This window comes from Geotrypetes seraphini, chromosome 10 (assembly GCF_902459505.1).
Source record: "Geotrypetes seraphini chromosome 10, aGeoSer1.1, whole genome shotgun sequence".
In the NCBI taxonomy this organism is placed as follows: Eukaryota; Metazoa; Chordata; class Amphibia; order Gymnophiona; family Dermophiidae; genus Geotrypetes; species Geotrypetes seraphini.
The window spans coordinates 99,758,038-99,778,711 of NC_047093.1; the positions used below are offsets into that span (position 1 = coordinate 99,758,038).

A 20,674-nucleotide genomic window follows, 5' to 3' on the forward strand; every position below is an offset into this window, starting at 1 on the left:
TTGCCTGCTCCCCCTGTCAATTCTCCCTTCCTTTTACCTCCCCTGTGTCCTCCACCACCCCATCACTGCTCACTTTATCCAGCAGAAGCCCTTCTCCCTTTGTTTTACCTCCCCCTGTCCATCATCACCTCCTTCCTGCTCCCCCTGTCCAGCAGTAGGCCTGTCTTTATTTTTCTGCCCCCCCTCCCTGTTCATCAGCACCTCTTCCCCAGTCCATCAACCCCTTTTCTGCCCTCCATTTCCGTGTGTTGCAGCATTTGGGTGGGATCTGACTGGTATCCATTGCACACACCAGCCCTGAGCCTTCCTTCTTACCTAGCTCGGTGAGGTCATTCCAGGTTTTCACTCCCAAGAATGTGATCTTAAGATGAGGCCGCCCCTACTCTGTAGGCGCCCTCACGCTAGGCGTACTGCCGTAGGAGCGCGCAGACCTCCATCAAGCAAAAACAGCACTACTGGCCAAAGTTTATTTTAAAGTTTAAAGCCACTGCGGCAGCTCCTCGCACTATCACTGCCTGCGTCGGAAGCCTCATGAGAGGAGCCACCGCAGTGGCTTTAAACTTTAAAATAAACTTTGGCCAGTAGTGCTGTTTTTGCTTGATGGAGGTCTGCGCGAGCAGGGAGGCGGTGTGGGGCCATTTATTTTTAATTTTGAAGGCGGCGCAAGCTGACTCGGGTTCGGGGCCTTCCGCTGTTGCAGGAGCGGAGCGGGCTTCTGGAGGTGATCAGTGGGTGGCTGCGGTCCCGTGCTGAAGTCCTCTATCCCAACTGTCTGGCAGACGCGGTAAAAGCTGAGAGGGCCAGCGGAATAAATATTTAGCCTCCCCCCCTCCAGCGCGGTGTCAGAACTGGTTCGGTGTCATCCGCCTCGGGGGAGGGAGAGATAGTTTCACGCACATGCGCACTTCCTATGTGTCGCTACAGCTCACGGAAAACCGGCACACACATAGGAAATGCGCATGCGCGGCCTAGCGTTTTATTATATTAGATGCTCAGACTCTACTCTGATACTTAACAGGCAGGCTAGATATGGATGCACATTTTCATGGAACAGAGAATGGAGATGGAAGGGATTTCTCCTTGTCACTTGATTCTTGACAAGCAGAGAATGGGAAGAAAAATGCTCTCCCTATGTCAAATGTCACCAGGTAGCAATAACTCGGATATCTGTGGTCAGGAAGTTCATATCAAGTGATATCATCAAAAGTGACTGTGCACCATTTATTGTGAGGTTATTTAAATTGACACAAGTTCATTTCTTGATTATATTATAGGGGGCGTAGTTTGGCATGGTCAGAAGGGCTTAATTTGGAGTGGGTAAAGGTAATGTTGGGGTAAGAAGGGTCATTGATTTCTATGAGAAGAATAAACATTGAGTGAGGCTTAACCCTGAAATGAGCATTGATTGACTGACACATCCTTATGTTTGATGGTATCTCTCTCCTAGCAACGAAAGCAGCAAAACTTGATCCCTCCATCTCCAAACTATTAACCACTACATCTGACCTAAAAGCATTCCGAAAAGAAATCAAAACACTTCTATTCAAAAAGTATATTCAATCAACTTAATCTCCCCCTCATTCTCATCCCATCTTTATTTTATTTTATTTTATTTTTTTTCTTCAACGTCCCAAAAAGTACCGGATACCCAAGTAATCAACCAGTATCCTAATATCTCCAGATATCTACCAATATAAGGAAGCCGGATATTCATCAATGTAACGCAACCTGAAATTGTTTCCAATGTAATGCTAATCTGAACTATCTTTGTAATGTAACCTGAAATTTTTCCAATACGAATCCTCAATTTGTAACCTGTACCAGCAATTTTCCAATGTAATGCAACTTCCTGGAAATGTCCAGCTCTCTTCCAATGTAATCCGCTTTGAACCGCAAGGTACAAGCGGAATAGAAATCACTAATGTAATGTAATTGTATTCATTTTTCTACCATTCCCATAAATATGACTGGGAACTCTTGGAACTCATTGTGATCTTCATCATTACTTCTATTTCTTGAGTTCTAACCTACAGGTGTCAAGAATGTCAGGAGATGCACATCTTACCTGCACAGCCTTTTTGGTGTTTATGGCCTTATTAGCCATCTGGGTCATGGTAACCAGTTCATTCTGATAGGAATGCATTGCATCTTCAACCACAGTCACTTTCCTTGGAAAATGTAGCCTTTCCTAAAATGTATCCACACAACACAAAAGTTATCACTAGAAGGACAGAAACTCAAACCAAGAGATAAAGGAAGGATCTATAATTAGGTTTAGGTTTTGAAGGATTGTCTTGGGTAGTAGGTTCTTTGCATTCAGTTAGTGGGCTAAAGAAAATCTATTTGCTCAACCAAAAAGTTATATCCATAGTATGCTGAAAAAAAAGAAAGCAATATCTGATGGAGTTTTGCAGCTGAATACTAGGTAAGTTAAAAAAAACGATTTTACCATTAGGTAATATTGGTAGCTCGTCTGGACTACACCTGTCTTCTCTAGATGTCTCATCTGTATTTCTCTCTAGGCCACATGTGATAATCACAGAATATAAATTGGCTACTCTGCAGAGTACCATAATATGAGCGGATGTCATTTAGGTACAACATCAAAACAGTAAAAATTCTCAACATTTCCTCAAACATTCAATAAAGAAGTGCATATTAATGCCCTCTTGTATATCACCTGTGGTTAAGATTACCACATGCTCAGTCAACTCTGATAAGATTAATCCAGTCTGGCTTTTGACTTATGGCATCTGTTGACTTCTAGCTCTTAGTTTACTGGGAATATATACTCATAGACAGAAAAGCAGAGGGCCAGTATTCTTTTTGGAAGACTACATGCCAGAGTCCCCCCTTCCCCCCAACTGTAGTTGATCTCCTTCTTCTACATTTCTGTTGCTCAAGCCTGTTTTTCTTCCAGCTCTTCTATCAACCTGCCTAATGTAGGGTTACCAGATTTTCTAAATAGAAAATCCGGACCCCCCCCCTGGACATGCCCCCAGGCCTGCCCCCACCCCTAATCCCAGCCCCATTCCCTGCTCTCATCAGGTAGGAGGATGGCATCCACACATGTGCTCCTGCCCAATGGCAATTTGTTGAAAGCTTTTCAAAACTCGGACAAAGTGCTGGGTTTTCAAAAGCCGTCTGGACCCCTGGACATGTCCTCAGAAGGAGGACATGTCTGGGGAAATCTGGACGTCTGGTAACCCTAACCCAGACATGGGCAACTCCAGTCCTTAAGGGCCGGAATCCAATTGGGTTTTCAGGATATCCCCAGTGAATATGCATTGAAAGCAGTGCATGCAAATAGATTTCATATATATTCATTGGGGAAATCCTGAAAACCCGATTGGATTCTGGCCCTCGAGGATCAGAGTTACCCATGTCTGCCCTAGCCCAATGCATATGCCTACAGCACAAATTCTGTTTCTTGGTTTTCTTTCTTCAATATTCTTGCCAACTTCACTAAAGTAAAAGTGCAAGTGTTAGAAGACCTTATCTGGGCTGGGCTTAGAATTTACCACTAGGCCAGAGGTTCACAACCCAGCCTTGAACATGTCAAGCCAGTCAGGTTTTCAGGATACCCACAATGTATTTGCATGAGATATATGTGCATACAGTTGAAGTACTACATGCAAATTTATCTCGTATATATTCATTGCGAATATCTTGAAAACCAAGAATTGTGTTGAGAACCCCTGCACTAGGCCAATTCTCAATCCTGCCTGGGAGACCTCCAGCCAGTTGGGTTTTCAGGATACCCATAATGAATATGCATTTAATACAATATGGTAAGAAACCTCCTAAATAACTTCAGTTCGTATTCTTACCCTACTTTAATGAAGCTAAATTGTTGGCAACAGCTGTCATATAAATAATTTTACTGTACTTTAAACATGTAATAATAATAATAATTCATAGTAACAGTTCAAAAGTTATTATTTATTTGGTTTCATATCCCATCCTCCCAGGAGAGCTCAGAATGGGTTACAAGTTGGTATACATAACAAAGCATGGTTAAAATATAACATGACAAACATGGTATGGTGTGACATATTATGACAACCATTGTATGACAAAACATAGGATGGCAGCATAGCCATCACATTATTTTACTTTTTTATATTGCAATTGCAGCACTATAATTACATATCACATTCACATCACATTCCCCAGATATGCTCATTAAAACTTATTACAATTTGTTTTAGCCTAGCTCAACTCAAAAGCCTAATCCTCACACATAACTGCCATAGAAACATGATAGCAGATAAAGGCCAAATGGCCCATCTAGTCGGCCCATCTGCAGTAACCAATATCTCTTTCTCTCTCTGAGAGATCCCACGTGCCTTTTGAATTCAGACACAGTCTCTGTCTCCACCACCTCTTCTGGGAGACTGTTTCATGCATCTACCACCCTTTCTGTAAAAAAGCATTTCCTTAGATTAATCCGGAGCCTATCACCTCTTGACTTCTTCCTAAGCCCTCTCATTGCAGAGTTTCCTTTCAAATGAAAGACTCGACTCATGTACATTTACATTACATACGTACTTAAACATCTCTATCATATCTCCCCTCTCCCGCCTTTCCTCCAAAGTACACAGATTGAGATCTTTAAGTCTGTCCCCATACTTCTTATGATTAAGACCATATACCATTTTAGTAGCCTTCCTTTGGACCGACTCCATCTTTTTTATATCTTTTTGAAGGTGTGGCTTCCAGAATTGTACATAATATTCTAAATGAAGTTTCACCAAAGTCTTATACAGGGGCATCATACCTCCTTTTCCCTACTGGCCATACCTCTCCCTATGCAACCTAGCATGCTTCTAGCTTTCGTCGGCACCTTTTCAACATGGTTGGCCACATTAAGAACATAAGAACATAAGCAGTGCCTCCGCCGGGTCAGACCATAGGTCCATCCTGCCCAGCAGTCCGCTCCCGCGGCGGCCCAAACAGGTCACGACCTGTCTGAATCACTAGAAGGGGCCCCCTTGCCACCTTGGTTTCCCATTGAGTCCTATCTTCCCATCGAAGTCCTAACCCTTCGGTCTTGCACATGCACGAGCTGGTTGGGTTTCTATACTTATTACCTGGTTAGCTTTCTATACCTATGTTACATCCCAGCACCTCTCTCAGTATCCCACGATCCCTTTATCCTTCAGGAATCCGTCCAATCCCTGTTTGAATCCCTGTACCGTACTCTGCCTGATCACTTCCTCCGGTAGCGCATTCCAGGTGTCTACGACCCTCTGGGTGAAAAAAAACTTCCTTGCATTTGTTTTGAACCTATCTCCCTTCAGTTTCTCCGAATGCCCCCTCGTACCTGTTGTCCCTTTCAGCCTGAAGAATCTTTCCCTATCCACCCTCTCTATGCCCCTCATGATCCTGAAGGTCTCTATCATATCTCCCCTGAGCCTCCTCTTTTCCAGAGAGAAGAGCCCCAGCCTATCCAACCTCTCAGCGTATGGGCAGTGTTCCAGCCCTCTTACCAGTTTCGTTGCTCTCCTTTGTACTCTCTCAAGTACCGCCATGTCCTTCTTGAGGTACGGCGACCAATATTGAACGCAGTATTCCAGATGTGGACGCACCATCGCTCGATACAATGGCATGATGACTTCCCGCGTCCTGTTTGTTATGCCCCTCTTTATGATGCCCAGCATCCTGTTGGCTTTTTTCGAGGCTGCTGCGCACTGCGCAGATGGCTTCAGTGATGCATCCACCAGCACACCCAAGTCTCTCTCTAGACTGCTGTCTCCCAGCAATCCCCCCCCAATTTGTAGTTGAACAACGGGTTCTTTTTCCCTATATGCATGACCTTGCATTTTTCCACGTTAAAGCGCATTTGCCATTTGTTTGCCCAGTCTTCCAGCTTGTCCAGGTTATCATATACAGTCACACCCAAGTCCCACTCTTCTGTTGAGTTCTTCACCCACTAAACTGTACTGTTCCCTCTGATTTTTGCAGCCCAAATGCATGACCTTGCATTTCTTAGCAAATTTTAGCTGCCAAATTTCAGACCATTCTTCAAGCTTCGTCAGGTCTTTCTTCATGTTATTCACACCATCTAGTGTGTCCACTTTATTGCAAATTTTGGTATCATCCGCAAAGAGGCAAATCTTACCCGACAACCCTTCAGCAATATCGTTTATAAAAATGTTAAAAAGAACAGGCCCAAGAACAGAACATTGAGTCATTGGGGACTCCATGCTGAGGGGCACCGAGAGACCAATTTGCAGATCGGATATGCAATCAAGAGAAGTTTGCTGTCTACCAGGAGCCAGGATCCGAGATGTCACTGCCTGCCTAGATAGACTTATCAAGCCCTAAGACCACTTCCCCATGCTTCTCATCCATGTAGGAATGAACGACACTGCCAGGAACATCCCGGAGAATATACCTAAAGACTTTGGAGCCCTGGGTGAGAAGCTGAGGTGGATGGGAGCGCAGGTGGTCTTCTCCTCGATCCTCCCAGTAAGAGGTAAGGGAAGAGCCAGGGAAGAACGTATCCAGAGGACAAACGAGTGGCTACATGGATGGTGCAAGGAGATGAACTTCGGATTCCTAAATCATGGAGAGGCATTGCAGGGACTTCAGGGACCAGACGGACTCCACCTGACCAGAAGGGGTAAGAACGTCTTTGGACACCGACTAGCCCACCTGCTTCATAGGGCTTTAAACTAGGTAAGTTGGGGGAGGGTACCCACTCACGTACAGGCACGGTAAGGAACCATCCTGGTGAGATAAGTTGCAACTCCATTTCTGAGTCCGAGGTAAGTATACACATTGAAAACAAAACTATAGGAGTCACACTAACTCAGGCGAGAAATTCTCCACAGAGGCTTAGCAAACATAAGGTATGGAGGGCTATGTACGTTAATGCAAACAGTTTAGGCAATAAACTTCTGGAATTGGAGACGGAAATAAGGAACGCTGACCTAGACATGGTGGCGATATCCAAGACTTGGTTCACGGATTCACATGGGTGGAATATGACTATACCGGGTTACAACTTACTTCGTCGAGACAGCGAGGGCTCAGGGGCTTCAAGGTAAAATAACATTATTCGCCGATGACACCAAATTATGCAACATAGTAGGCAAAAGCACATTGCCTGACAGTATGACGCAGGACCTACTCTTACTGGAATATTGGTCCTCGACTTGGCAACTAAGCTTCAATGCCAAAAAGTGTAAGGTCATGCACCTAGGCAGCAGAAATCCGTGCAGAACTTACACCCTAAATGGTGAGACTTTAGCTAGGACTGCAGCAGAATGAGGCTTAGGAGTGATCATCAGTGAAGACATGAAAACTGCCAATCAAGTGGAGAAAGCTTCATCCAAGGCTAGACAAATGATGGGTTGTATCTGTAGAAGTTTCGTCAGCCGGAAGCCCAAAGTCATAATGTCGTTGTACAGATCCATGGTGAGACCTCATCTGGAATATTGTGTACAATTCTGGAGGCCACATTACCAAAAAGATGTGCTGAGAGCTGAATCGATTCAGCGAATGACCACCAGGATGGTCTCAGGACTCAAGGATCTCCCGTATGAGGAAAGGCTGAGTAAATTGCAGCTATACTCACTCGAGGAACTTAGAGAGGGGAGACATGATTGAGACGTTCAAATACATCACGGGCCGTATCGAGGTGGAAGATGATATCTTTTTTCTTAAAGGACCCACGGCCACAAGAGGGCATCCGCTGAAAATCAGGGGCGGGAAATTTCATGGCGACACCAGGAAGTATTTCTTCACCGAAAGGGTGGTTGATCATTGGAATGATCTTCCACTGCAGGTAATTGAGGACAGCAGCGTGCCAGATTTTAAGAGAAAATGGGATAGCCATGTGGGATCTCTTAGGGGAAGAAGTTAGGGGGGTGGGTCATTAGAGTGGGCAGATTTGATGGGTCGTGGCCCTTTTCTGCCATCATTTTCTATGTTTCTACACAACTGATAACATCCCTTTCCTCAGACCAATCTCCATTGATCACTACCCTCTGTCACCTTCCACTAAACCAGTTCTTGACCCATCCCGAGGGCATTCCGTTTATTTATTAGACATCTGTGTGGAATACTGTCAAAGGCTTTGCTAAAATCTAAATACACCACATCTAGCGCACATCCTCTATCCAATTCTCTGGTCACCCAGTCAAAGAAATTGATCAGATTTGTCTGACAAAACTCTAGTGAATCCATGATGCCTCCGGTCCTGTAATCCATAGGAGTCCAAAAACTTCACCATTTTCTGTTTTAAAAGTGTTTCCATTAATTTTCTTACCACAGAAGTCAGACTTACCGGCTCTGTAATTGCCTACTTCTTCCTTACTTCCACTTTTGTGGAGAACGACCACATTCGCCTTTCTCCAGTCCTCCGGTACAACCCCTGACTCTAGAAACTCATTGAAAAGATCAATCAGTGGAGCTACCAGAACTTCCCCAAGTTCCTTTAGCACCCTCGGATGTACACCATCTGGCCTCATCACTTTGTCTACCTTTATTTTAGCTAGCTCCTCATGAACACAACTCTCTGAAAATTGATTAGGTCTATTACTCCTCCATCCCCATTTCTTTTCTGCGGTCCAACTCCCAGCGCTTCAGCTGTGAACACAAAACAGAAATATTTGTTAAGCAATTTGGCCTTTTCTTTACTAGCTTCTACATAGACCTCCCCTTCATCTTTGAGTCTCACAATGCCACTTTTGCACTTCTTCCTATCACTAATATATCTAAAAAATATCTTAGTAACATAAAAACATAGTAAATGATAGCAGATAAAGACCCGAATGGTCCATCCAGTCTGCCCAACCCTACATAAGAACATAAGAATTGCCGCTGCTGGGTCAGACCAGTGGTCTATCGTGCCCAGCAGTCTGTTCGCGCGGCGGCCCTTAGGGCAAAGACCAGTGCCCTATTTGTATCTAGCCTTACCTGCGTATGTTCTGGTCCATGAGGAACTTGTCTAACCTTGTCTTGAATCCCTGGAGGGTGCTTCCCCTATAATAGCCTCTGGAAAAGTGTTCCAGATTTCTACCACTCTCTAGGTGAAGAAGAACTTCCTTAAGTTTGTGCGGAATCTATCCCCTTGGAGATGGTGAACAATCTCTCTTTCTCTACTAAGTCAATTCCCTTCATTATCTTGAATATTTCGATCATGGCCCCTCTCAGTCTCCACTTTTCAAGGGAGAAGAGGCCTAGTTTCTCTAGCCTTTCATTGTACAGCAACTTCTCCAGTCCCTTAATCATTTTTGTTGCTCTTCTCTGGACCCTTTCGAGTAGTACTATGTCTTTTTTCATGTACAGCAACCAGTGTTGAACGCAGTGTTCCAGGTGGGGGCATACCATGGCCCGGTACTGCAGAATGATAACCTTCTCCGATGTGCTTGTGATCCCCTTCTTAATCATTCCTAGCATTCTGTTCACCCTTTTCGCTACCGCTGCACATTGCGCGGACTGCTTCATTGACTTGTCTACAAGTACTCCCAAGTCTCTTTCCTGGGGGGGTCTCTCCAAGTACTGCACCGGACATCCTGTATTCGTGTATAAGATTTTTGTTACCGACATGCATCACCTTGCACTTATCCACGTTGAACCTCATTTGTCATTTCGCGGCCCATTCCTCGGGTGTGTTTATGTCTCATTGTAGGTCTTCGGAATCCTTCTGTGTCCTCACTACTCTGAATAACTTTGAATCATCCGCAGATTTAATCACCTCGCTTGTCGTACCAGTTTCCAAGTCGTTTATAAATATGTTGAAGAGCACGGGTCCGAGCACTGAACCCAGTGGCACTCCACTCGTGATGCTTTTCCAGTCCGAGTATTGTCCATTTATCCCCACTCTGTTTCCTATCCGCCAACCAGTTTTTAATCCACATGAGTATATCACCCTCAATTCCAAGGCTCTCAATTTTTTGAAGTAGTCGTTCATTAGGGGACCTTGTCGACACCTTCTGAAAATCCAGATATACAATGTCGACCGTGTCACCCTTGTCTATCTATCTGTTTACTCCCTTAAAGAAGTGCAGTAAGTTTGTCAAGCAAAATCTTCCCTTGCTGAAGCTGTGTTGGCTGGTCCTCATTAGATTGTGTCCATCAAGGTGATCAATGATGCAGTCCTTGATCAGCGCCTCTACCATATTTCCCAGTACTGAAGTCAGACTTACTGGTCTTTAGTTTCCTGGATCTCCCCTCGAACCTTTCATGAAGATGCTCCATAAAAATCAATCATTTAATTAAAATTGTCCTTTTTCTTATATATTTCTGGGCCAGAGCCCTGCCTGGTAGTGTGCTTAGGTTCTATCTACTGTAGTTTCCATCAAAGTTCACCCCATCCCATCTTAACCATTTCAGCCATCAAAGCCCTCCCCAGCCCGTTCTCAACTGAATGTCCACATATGGGATACATACCATACTAGACTGCCTAGTACCAACCCTAGTTCCTTCAATATACAGTATACCCATTATTTTCTTATTTGAGATCTTCTGTATTCATCCCACACTCGTTTGAACTCTGTCACCGTTTTCTTCACCACCACCTCCCTCAGGAGCGCATTCCACAGATCAACCACCCTCTCCATAAAGAAGAATTTCCTAACATTACTTTTGAATCTACCACCCTTCAACCTCAAATTATACCCTCTGGTTTTACCATTTTCCTTCCTCCGGAATAGATTTTGTTCTACGTTAATACCTTCCAAGTATTTGAACATCTGAATCATATCTCCCTTATCCCTCCTTTCCTCTAGGTTATACATATTCAGGGCTTCCAGTCTCTCCTCATATGTTTTCTAGCACAAACCTACCATTTTCGTTGCCTTCTTCTTGATCTCTTCAAGTCTTTTTATGTCCTTTGCAGATACAGTCTCTAAAATTGAACACAATAATCCAAGTGGGGCCTCACCATCAACTTGTACAGGGTGTCACATCCCTAGCCTTAGAGCTCGGTTTGTGCCAGGCTGGGGTTTGACTAAAACCTGCCCAGCCATAAGAAGGGCTAACCAATGCGACAAGCCTGAGATAAAGAATAGGGAAGAAGATATATTCCCCTTTAGATCGCAGGTAGCTGATCTCCAGGGAGTAGAGGAGTGGGAGGAGAATAGCCTTGAACAGCCTCGAAGGGATCTCCCTCCCTCTACAAACTCCCAGCTGAAGGAGATAATGAGGAAGCCGAGAAAAACTAAGCAAACTTTGCAGGCAGCTCCTCCCCCTCAGAGAGCAGGGTGTGTTCGCCTGAATACTTTAGAGGCTGCTCTGAGGAGGGGAAATGCAGTTCACCCTGGAACAGCCCAGGGAGAGGGCTCTCCCGGCTGTTCTCCTGGAGCTCAAGATATTGAAATGCAGGAGACAGACACTGACCCTGTTGCCAGCCAGCCAGCACAACCAGAACCTATGGAATATCTGGAAACTCCCGGTCTGCCTGAAGACATCCTGATGGAGGAAAGTTAAGTGGCAGGGCTGGGTAGTTTGGGAGTTATAACATACTCTACCTGACTGTCTATTGCTAAGGAATGCTTCTTTAGGTAACAAAAGTTTAAAGTGACTTGTGCTGCCCTGCTTATGTGCAGCAAAGGAAAAAAAAAAAAAACAACGTTTTTTTTTTTTGTTGGAACTCTCAGGATCCAGCATTGTAAAACTGGCTTTGTTTTCTACTGTGCTTTTGTGAATCAGGGGAGTAATTGTTGGGGAGAATCCACTGTCTATTCAGGTTGGGTTAGTGGGGCCATTAGTGGCATTCTGTGATTCAGAAAAGTAATTGGTGGATTCGCTTACTCCCCTTTCCCCACCAACTCCACTTGAGCTGGTTGGGGTCAAGCCGTTATAACCTAAAGGCTTGTGCACAGAACTATTAGAAGTGTTAACAGTAGTGTTGAGCCTTGGTCTGAATATTAAGACAGCAACACTTTTTGTGTTTTATTTTTCTTACCTGAATCAGCTGCATGTAGATGAGAGCTGAAAACAGAACCCTTTTGGTCAGCTCTACTTTTGTTTGTATGATTATTTTTCGCTGCTTGGAGTTTGGACTGACTGTATGGTTACTCCCAGCATCATACCACAGAATAAAGTGGTCAACGCATGAATAGGTGAATTGACTCTTTTCTTTTTGCCTTTTCATTTCATGCCTTATGAGTGAATGTCAGACAGCAGGACTTCCTTCCTTTAAGGGAAGCACGCAGGGATTGCTCTAAGGTGGACGTGGACCGGTCCTCATTGAAACACAGGTACCGGTTCGGTCACAAATGGTATCAGGAGTGGGATAGAGCGCCTCCTGGTGGACATTCTAGAAACTGTGGGAAAAAAAATTTATTTTTTTTTTTGTTGTTGACTGTTTGGATTTTTTTCTTTAGCTTGTTGTTTTAGTTTATTTTGTTGGTTCCTGTCCGGGCGTGTCCAGTTCACAGAGTACTCCTCCAGTGTGTACAGAGGGAACACGCGACCAGAAGGATCCAGCTTTACCAGTGGTGGACCTGATTCGAAGGAGCGCACCAAAGCTGATATAAGAGGACAAAAACGCAGACAAGCGACTGGGGGTCAAGGAGGCCCAAAAACCAAAGGCGCAGACTCACCAATCGCTCCGGTAAGGTACCTGAGCTAAGGGGTTGGTGAGGGAGATAGGCTAACCGATTGTTTCTGTGCCACACTTGGGTTGGTCTCTCTGTTTGTTTCCTTTCAGACTGCGGGTTACGATGGATCAACAGCAGCTGGTGGCGTTTCTGACAGCCGAAAGGCAAAAACAGAGTGAGGACTTACAAGCTGTATTGAAAACCAATCAAGAACTGTGGTACAGGTCCCAGGAGCTGTCCCGAAGGCAGCATGATGAAATGGTACTAGCCATGGGGGAGCAGACTAAGGTACTGTCACAAATTTTGCAGAGACCCCTGCCAGTCGCAGGCAGCGAGCAAGGACTCAGTGGCATACCGCAAACCTCAGGAGCAGCTAACCCTCTCACCATGCTTAACCTGTGTAAAATCACACCGGCAGATGCGCCGGACGAGTTCTTGTCCGCGTTTGAGAGGGTGGCTACTGCTGCTGGTTGGCCTCAGGGTCAGTGGGCTGTAAGGCTGCTGCCCTGCCTAGCAGGAGAAACACTGGCAGCTTTTCAAACTTTATCTCCTGAGCTAGCCAACGATTATCAGGCTGTTAAGAATCATATATTAGAGTACTTAGGATACACTTCTGAACATTATAGGCAGCGTTTTAGAACGACTATAATGCAGGAGAAAGAAAGACCTAAGGCTCTGGTGCAAAAACTGTCCAAGCTGGCCGAGCGATGGTTATACCCTTGGCTTGGAAACCCCAGGGCTTTGGTCCTGGAGATTATTAGGGAACAGTTCCTAGAATCAAGCCCTAAAAATTTGAGGGGTTGGGTCAGAAGGCAAGGCTGTAAAACCTTGGCCCACACTCTGGAGGTTGCGGAGGCATATTTAGATGCCCAGGTGGCGGCCGAAGGCGAGCAAGTAACCTCTACCCAGAGTCTGGGAAAACCCAGGGTAACCATAGGCCAGGGGCAGACAGGGAAAACCTGGGGGTATGCCAGGCATAAGGAACCTGCTGCAGAAAAGGCCATCACCTGTTTTCGGTGTGGGAAGGCTGGGCATACCCAAAGGTTTTGTAAAGTTCGTAAGGACCTTATGGTCACCCAGGGAATAAGTACTAAGATCCCTGAAGAGTACCGGGTGTTAGTCTCGGTTGCTGGGAAGGAGGTCGCAGCCCTGGTGGATACTGGGGCCGACCAGTCCATGATGTCCATACAGTGCTTTAGACGCCTGTTCCCTACGGAAGTGATAAGGGAGAAGGGAGAATCAGTTTCCATCAAGTGTGTACATGGAGACAGAATAAGGTACCCTCTTAGACCCACGACCGTCCTATATAAAGATAGAGTCTATTTAATAAAAATAGCGGTAGTACCCGGTGCTCCCTATGAGCTCATATTGGGATGGGACTAGAAAGGCTTAGAAGGCTGCCTCTACCCCAGGCAGGCTCTGATTGGGACACGCTCGCAGGGATCAGCCGACCCCATTAAAGAGGGAGAACTGGAGACTATATTTCCCTTTTCGGGAGACGTAGTACAAAAGGGTTCTCTGAGGCCCAATCGCCAGCCCCATTCCCAGAACAAAAAGCAGAAACAACAGAGGAGTCGGGCGCTTAGACAAGTTAGCTCGACTAACAAGATACCCTGGCTACCTAGGGAGTTGATACAGGCATTCCCTACCTTCCCAGCCGAACAGAAGGCTGATGCGTCCTTACAGGAAGCCTGGAAACAAGCAGCTCTTCCCTCGGGCAAGCCTGTCACTTTTAAAGTAAGACAGGGTTTGTTGTATAGATGCACTGCAGGGAAAAGGCCCCAGGATAGCAGGGAACAACTGGTCATTCCCCAAGTGTCTACGGTGAGCTGTCAAAGCTCAAGGTTAACAAAGCAATGGGGCCGGACAACTTGCACCCCAGGGTGCTTAGGGAGCTGAGTGATGTCTTGCCGGAGCCACTGTCCGCGCTCTTCAACCTCTCCCTTAGTACAGGCAGCGTCCCGTTGGACTGGAGGACGGCTAACGTCATTCCACTCCACAAGAAAGGCTCCAAGATGGAGACAGCAAACTACAGACCAGTGAGTCTAACATCGATAGTGAGCAAACTAATGGAAACTCTAATCAAACACCAATTAGATAAGATCCTGGATGAGGAGAATCTACGGGATCCCCGACAACATGGATTTACTAAGGAGAGATCCTGCCAATCCAACCTGATCAGCTTCTTTGACTGGGTGACGGGGAAGCTGGATATTGGGGAGTCCCTGGACATCGTGTACCTGGACTTTAGCAAAGCATTCGATAGCGTACCGCACCGCAGGTTACTGAGCAAGATGAGTTCTATAGGATTAGGTAACACATTGACGAAATGGGTTGGGAGCTGGCTTGGAGGTAGGCTCCAAAGGGTGGTGGTGAATGGCACCCCCTCCGAAATGACGGAGGTGATTAGTGGAGTACCACAGGGCTCAGTCTTGGGCCCAATCCTATTCAACATCTTTATAAGAGACTTGGCAGAAGGGCTTCGAGGTAAAATAACATTATTCGCCGATGACGCCAAACTGAGTAATGTAGTGGGCAAATGCACAACAGACGAAGATTCAGTGCCCGACAACATGATGCACGACCTACTCCTACTGGAGCGATGGTCTAGGACATGGCAACTCAACTTCAATGCCAAAAAATGCAAAGTTATGCACCTGGGCAGCCAGAATCCATGCAAGTCTTATACCCTTAATGGCGAGATCCTAGCAAAAACGGTAGCAGAACGAGACTTGGGGGTAATCGTCAGTGAGGACATGAAGTCTGCCAATCAAGTGGAGCAGGCTTCGTCCAAGGCAAGACAAATCATGGGCTGCATACGAAGGGGTTTCGTCAGTCGTAAAGCGGAAGTCATTATGCCATTGTATAGATCCATGGTGAGGCCCCACCTGGAATACTGTGTGCAATTCTGGAGGCCGCATTATCGCAAGGATGTGCTGAGACTGGAGTCGGTGCAAAGAATGGCCACCCGGATGGTCTCGGGACTCAAGGATCTACCATACGAAAAACAGCTTGACAAATTGCAGCTATACTTGCTCGAGGAGCGCAGAGAGAGGGGGGACATGATCGAGACGTTCAAGTATCTTACAGGCCGCATCGAGGCGGAGGAAGATATCTTCTTTTTCAAGGGTCCCACGACAACAAGAGGGCATCCGTTGAAAATCAGGGGCGGGAAACTACGAGGTGACACCAGGAAATTCTTTTTCACTGAAAGAGTGGTTGATCGCTGGAATAGTCTTCCACTACAGGTGATTGAGGCCAGCAGTGTGCCTGATTTTAAGGCAAAATGGGATCGGCACATGGGATCTATTCACAGGGCAAAGGTAGGGGAGGGACATTAAGGTGGGCAGACTGGATGGGCCGTGGGCCCTTATCTGCCGTCTATTTCTATGTTTCTATGATTATTCTACAAGTGGCCCATGACCATCCTCTTTCGGCACATAAAGGGGCTGAAGCTACGACTGTTCAAATATCTCGTAGGTTTTTTTGGCCGGGGGTAACGCAGGACGTGACGGATTTTTGCAAGTCCTGTCCTACATGTCAGAAGCTTTCCCTAAACAAACCTGCGAGGGTCCCTCTTATTTCAGTTCCAAGGGTGGGAGAACTGTTGGCCCGGTTGGCTATGGATATAGTGGGTCCTTTAGAGAAAACACCCAGGGGGTATAGCTTCATATTAGTAATCTTGGATGTAGCAACTCGATATCCGTGGGCCTTCCCGCTACGCAAAACAACCTCGGCGGCCTTGATGAAGGAAATAATGGGCCTTTTTTGTTTAGTAGGTTTCCCTCGGGAGGTCTTGACCGACCAAGGTAGCAATTTCCTCTCCAGAGACATGGAAAGTTTCTGGCAGGGATTTGGGATCCGCCACCTTAAAACATCGGCCTACCATCCCCAAGCCAATGGGTTGGTAGAATGTTTCAATCAAACGTTAAAGCAGATGATAAAGAAGGTGGGAATTGAGGAGAAGCGTGACTGGGACCTTTTCATCCCTTTGGTACTATTTGCAGCTCGTGAAAAAGTCCAAGATTCCTTAGGGGTAAGCCCCTTTGAAATGTTGTTTGGAAGGGTCCCTAGAGGAATTTTGGATGTAGTCAAAGACCAATGGGGCACCCAGGAAAGAGAGGAGACAAACGTACTATCATACTTGTCTCAGTTGCGAAGGAGGCTGGAACAGGTGGCGCAAATAGGCAAGCATAACCTAGAGTGGGGTCGGAAAAGACAGAAGAGGTATTATGATAGAGGAACCCAGGCACGCCAGTTAAAAGTGGGAGATAGAGTTCTTATATTGGTACCCACTGACCCTCATAAATTCTTGGCGGAATGGAAGGGCCCTGCTACAATTGTAGAAAAATTGAACCAAGTGGACTATAGGATTAGGGATGAGAAAAATCGGGTCCAAACCTATCATGTCAACTTACTAAAGCCATGGCGTGATAGGGAAACTCTAGCCTTAATGGCGGAACAAAACGATGATGATGATTTAGGTCCGCAGATAGCGGAGATGGGTCAGGTTGAAGGGGTCAACATAGGGGTTGAATTGACCGATGAACAGGCAGGCCAGGTGGATACACTAGTACAGGCCTTCACGGACGTGTTTTCAACGATACCGGGTCGGACGGAGGTGATTACCCACAAAATTGTGACCACTCCGGGGAAGGTAGTCCGGGTCAAACCCTATAGACTTACTGAGGGCAAGAAAGAATTGGTACAGAGCCTGGTTGACGAAATGCTAGCACTAGGGGTGATTGAACCATCACAAAGCCCCTGGTGCAGCCCTATTGTCATAGTACCTAAGGCCGATGGTACTCCCAGGTTCTGTATCGATTTTCGCCAACTTAACGAAGTCTCCCAGTTTGACGCCTTCCCCATGCCTCGGGTAGATGAGCTCCTCGACCAATTAGGCCAAGCACAATTCCTTTCCACCCTAGATTTAACAAAAGGGTACTGGCAAATTCCTCTTGCTCCAAGTGCCAGACCTAAAACTGCCTTTAGCACACCCCACGGGTTGTACCAGTTCAGACGTATGCCCTTCGGACTTCATGGTGCTGCCGCCAATTGTCAAACAGGAATCAACGAGGTGTTAAGGGGGCATCATAAGTACGCTGAAGCTTACTTAGATGACATTGTGATTTTCTCCACTGACTGGGCGCAGCACCTGGAGCACGTAAGGACTGTACTAGAATCCCTTAGGAAGGCAGGGTTCACTATCAATCCCAAGAAGTGTTATCTAGGACAGCACGAGGTCAAGTACCTGGGATATGTAGTAGGGAAAGGGAAAGGGCAGATCCGGCCCATAGTAGATAAAGTGCGGTGTGTGAAAGAATACCCCTTGCCGACCTCAAAAAAACAATTAAGAGGATTTTTGGGACTGCTGGGTTATTACCGGCGGTTCATACCGAGCTTTTCTACAAGAGCCGCGATCCTGACCGATATGCTGAGGAAGAACCAACCCGATAAACTTCGGTGGGAGGATGAGGGAAGACAGGCTATAGTGGACCTTAAAGAGGCATTGTGTACCAACCCTGTCCTAGCAGCAATTGATTTCACGAAACCTTTGGTGCTACAAACAGACGCCTCGGGGACGGGGTTGGGGGCAATACTGAGCCAAGAAGTTAAGGGGGGTGAAGCACCCTATTCTGTTCCTCAGTCGCAAACTGCATTCCAATGAAAAGAATTATGCGACAGTGGAACTAGAGTGCTTGGCTGCCAAATGGGCGATGCAGACCTTAGAACATTATTTGCAGGAGCAAGAATTCACCCTGGTCACCGACCACGCGGCACTTAAATGGCTGAACACAATGAGAAATAATAAAGCCAGGTTGACGCGGTGGTACTTGGCCCTGCAGACATTCCGATTCCGGGTAGTGCATCGCCCAGGTAAACTTAATAGTAACGTAGATAGTTTATCCAGAATTCAGGAAGATGAGGTAAGCCCTCCTCAGCTTGGGGACGGGCAAAATCCAAGGGTGGGGGTATGTCACATCCCTAGCCTTAGAGCTCGGTTTGTGCCAGGCTGGGGTTTGACTAAAACCTGCCCAGCCATAAGAAGGGCTAATCAATGCGACAAGCCTGAGGTAAAGAATAGGGAAGAAGATATATTCCCCTTTAGATCGCAGGTAGCTGATCTCCAGGGAGTAGAGGAGTGGGAGGAGAATAGCCTTGAACAGCCTCGAAGGGATCTCCCTCCCTCTACAAACTCCCAGCTGAAGGAGATAATGAGGAAGCCGAGAAAAACTAAGCAAACTTTGCAGGCAGCTCCTCCCCCTCAGAGAGCAGGGTGTGTTCGCCTGAATACTTTAGAGGCTGCTCTGAGGAGGGGAAAGGCAGTTCACCCTGGAACAGCCCAGGGAGAGGGCTCTCCCGGCTGTTCTCCTGGAGCTCAAGACGTTGAAATGCAGGTCTGACCCTGACACTGACCCTGTTGCCAGCCAGCCAGCACAACCAGAACCTATGGAATATCTGGAAACTCCCGGTCTGCCTGAAGACATCCTGATGGAGGAAAGTTAAGTGGCAGGGCTGGGTAGTTTGGGAGTTATAACATACTCTACCTGACTGTCTATTGCTAAGGAATGCTTCTTTAGGTAACAAAAGTTTAAAGTGATTTGTGCTGCCCTGCTTATGTGCAGCAAAGGAAAAAAAAAAACAACGTTTTTTTTTTTTGTTGGAACTCTCAGGATCCAGCATTGTTAAGCTGGCTTTGTTTTCTACTGTGCTTTTGTGAATCAGGGGAGTAATTGTTGGGGAGAATCCACTGTCTATTCAGGTTGGGTTAGTGGGGCCATTAGTGGCATTCTGTGATTCAGAAAAGTAATTGGTGGATTCGCTTACTCCCCTTTCCCCACCAACTCCACTTGAGCTGGTTGGGGTCAAGCCGTTATAACCTAAAGGCTTGTGCACAGAACTATTAGAAGTGTTAACAGTAGTGTTGAGCCTTGGTCTGAATATTAAGACAGCAACACTTTTTGTGTTTTATTTTTCTTACCTGAATCAGCTGCATGTAGATGAGAGCTGAAAACAGAACCCTTTTGGTCAGCTCTACTTTTGTTTGTATGATTATTTTTCGCTGCTTGGAGTTTGGACTGACTGTATGGTTACTCCCAGCATCATACCACAGAATAAAGTGGTCAACGCATGAATAGGTGAATTGACTCTTTTCTTTTCTTTTTGCCTTTTCATTTCATGCCTTATGAGTGAATGTCAGACAGCAGGACTTCCTTCCTTTAAGGGAAGCACGCAGGGATTGCTCTAAGGTGGACATGGACCGGTCCTCATTGAAATACAGGTACTAGTTCGGTCACAAGGGGCATCAACACCTTCTTTCTTCTACTGGTCACGCCACTCTCTATACAGCCTAGCATACTTCTGGCAATAGCCATTGCCTTGTCACACTGTTTTTTTGCCTTTAGATCTTCGGACATTATCACCCCAAGGTCCCTCTTCCCATCCGTGCACATCAGCCTCTTACACAAGAACACAAGAAGTTGCCTCCGCTGGGGCAGACCAGAGGTCCATCCTGCCCAGCGGTCCGCTCTCGCGGCGGCCCATCAGGCCTAATTGCCTGAACAGTGTCCCTGACTAATTTTGTAACTGCCTCTAATCCTATCCCTAATACCTACCTCTACTTCTATCTGTACTCCTCAATCCCTTTGTCCTCCAGGTACCTGTCCAGACCCTCTTTGAAGCCCTGTAGCGTGCTCCTGCTTATCACATCCTCCGGTAGCGCATTCCATGTATCCACCACCCTCTGAGTGAAGAAGAACCTCCTGGCGTTTGTTCTAAACCTTTCCCCTTTCAATTTCTGTGAGTGCCCCCTTGTACTTGTGGTTCCCCGTAATTTGAAAAATCTGTCCCTGTCTACTCTTTCTATGCCCTTCATGATCTTGAAGGTTTCTATCATGTCTCCTCTAAGTCTCCGCTTTTCCAGGGAGAAAAGCCCCAGCTTCTTCAGTCTGTCATTATATGAGAGGTCTTCAATACCCTTTATTAGCTTAGTTGCTCTTCTCTGGACTCTCTCAAGTACCGCCATGTCCTTCTTGAGGTACGGCGACCAGTACTGGACACAGTACTCCAGGTGCGGGCGCACCATTGCACGATACAGTGGCAGGATGACTTCCTTC

At 46.3% G+C, this 20,674-nt stretch overlaps 1 protein-coding gene across 1 annotated transcript in view; it reads right to left on the reverse strand.

Annotated features, from left to right (window-relative positions):
• CCDC183 (coiled-coil domain containing 183) overlaps positions 1 to 20,674 on the reverse strand; it is a 341,250-nt gene that overhangs the window by 222,396 nt on the left and 98,180 nt on the right. The window contains exon 6 of the mRNA XM_033960753.1: positions 2,066 to 2,188. Coding sequence (XP_033816644.1) covers positions 2,066 to 2,188 — 123 coding nt within the window. The remainder of the gene's footprint in view (positions 1 to 2,065; positions 2,189 to 20,674) is intronic.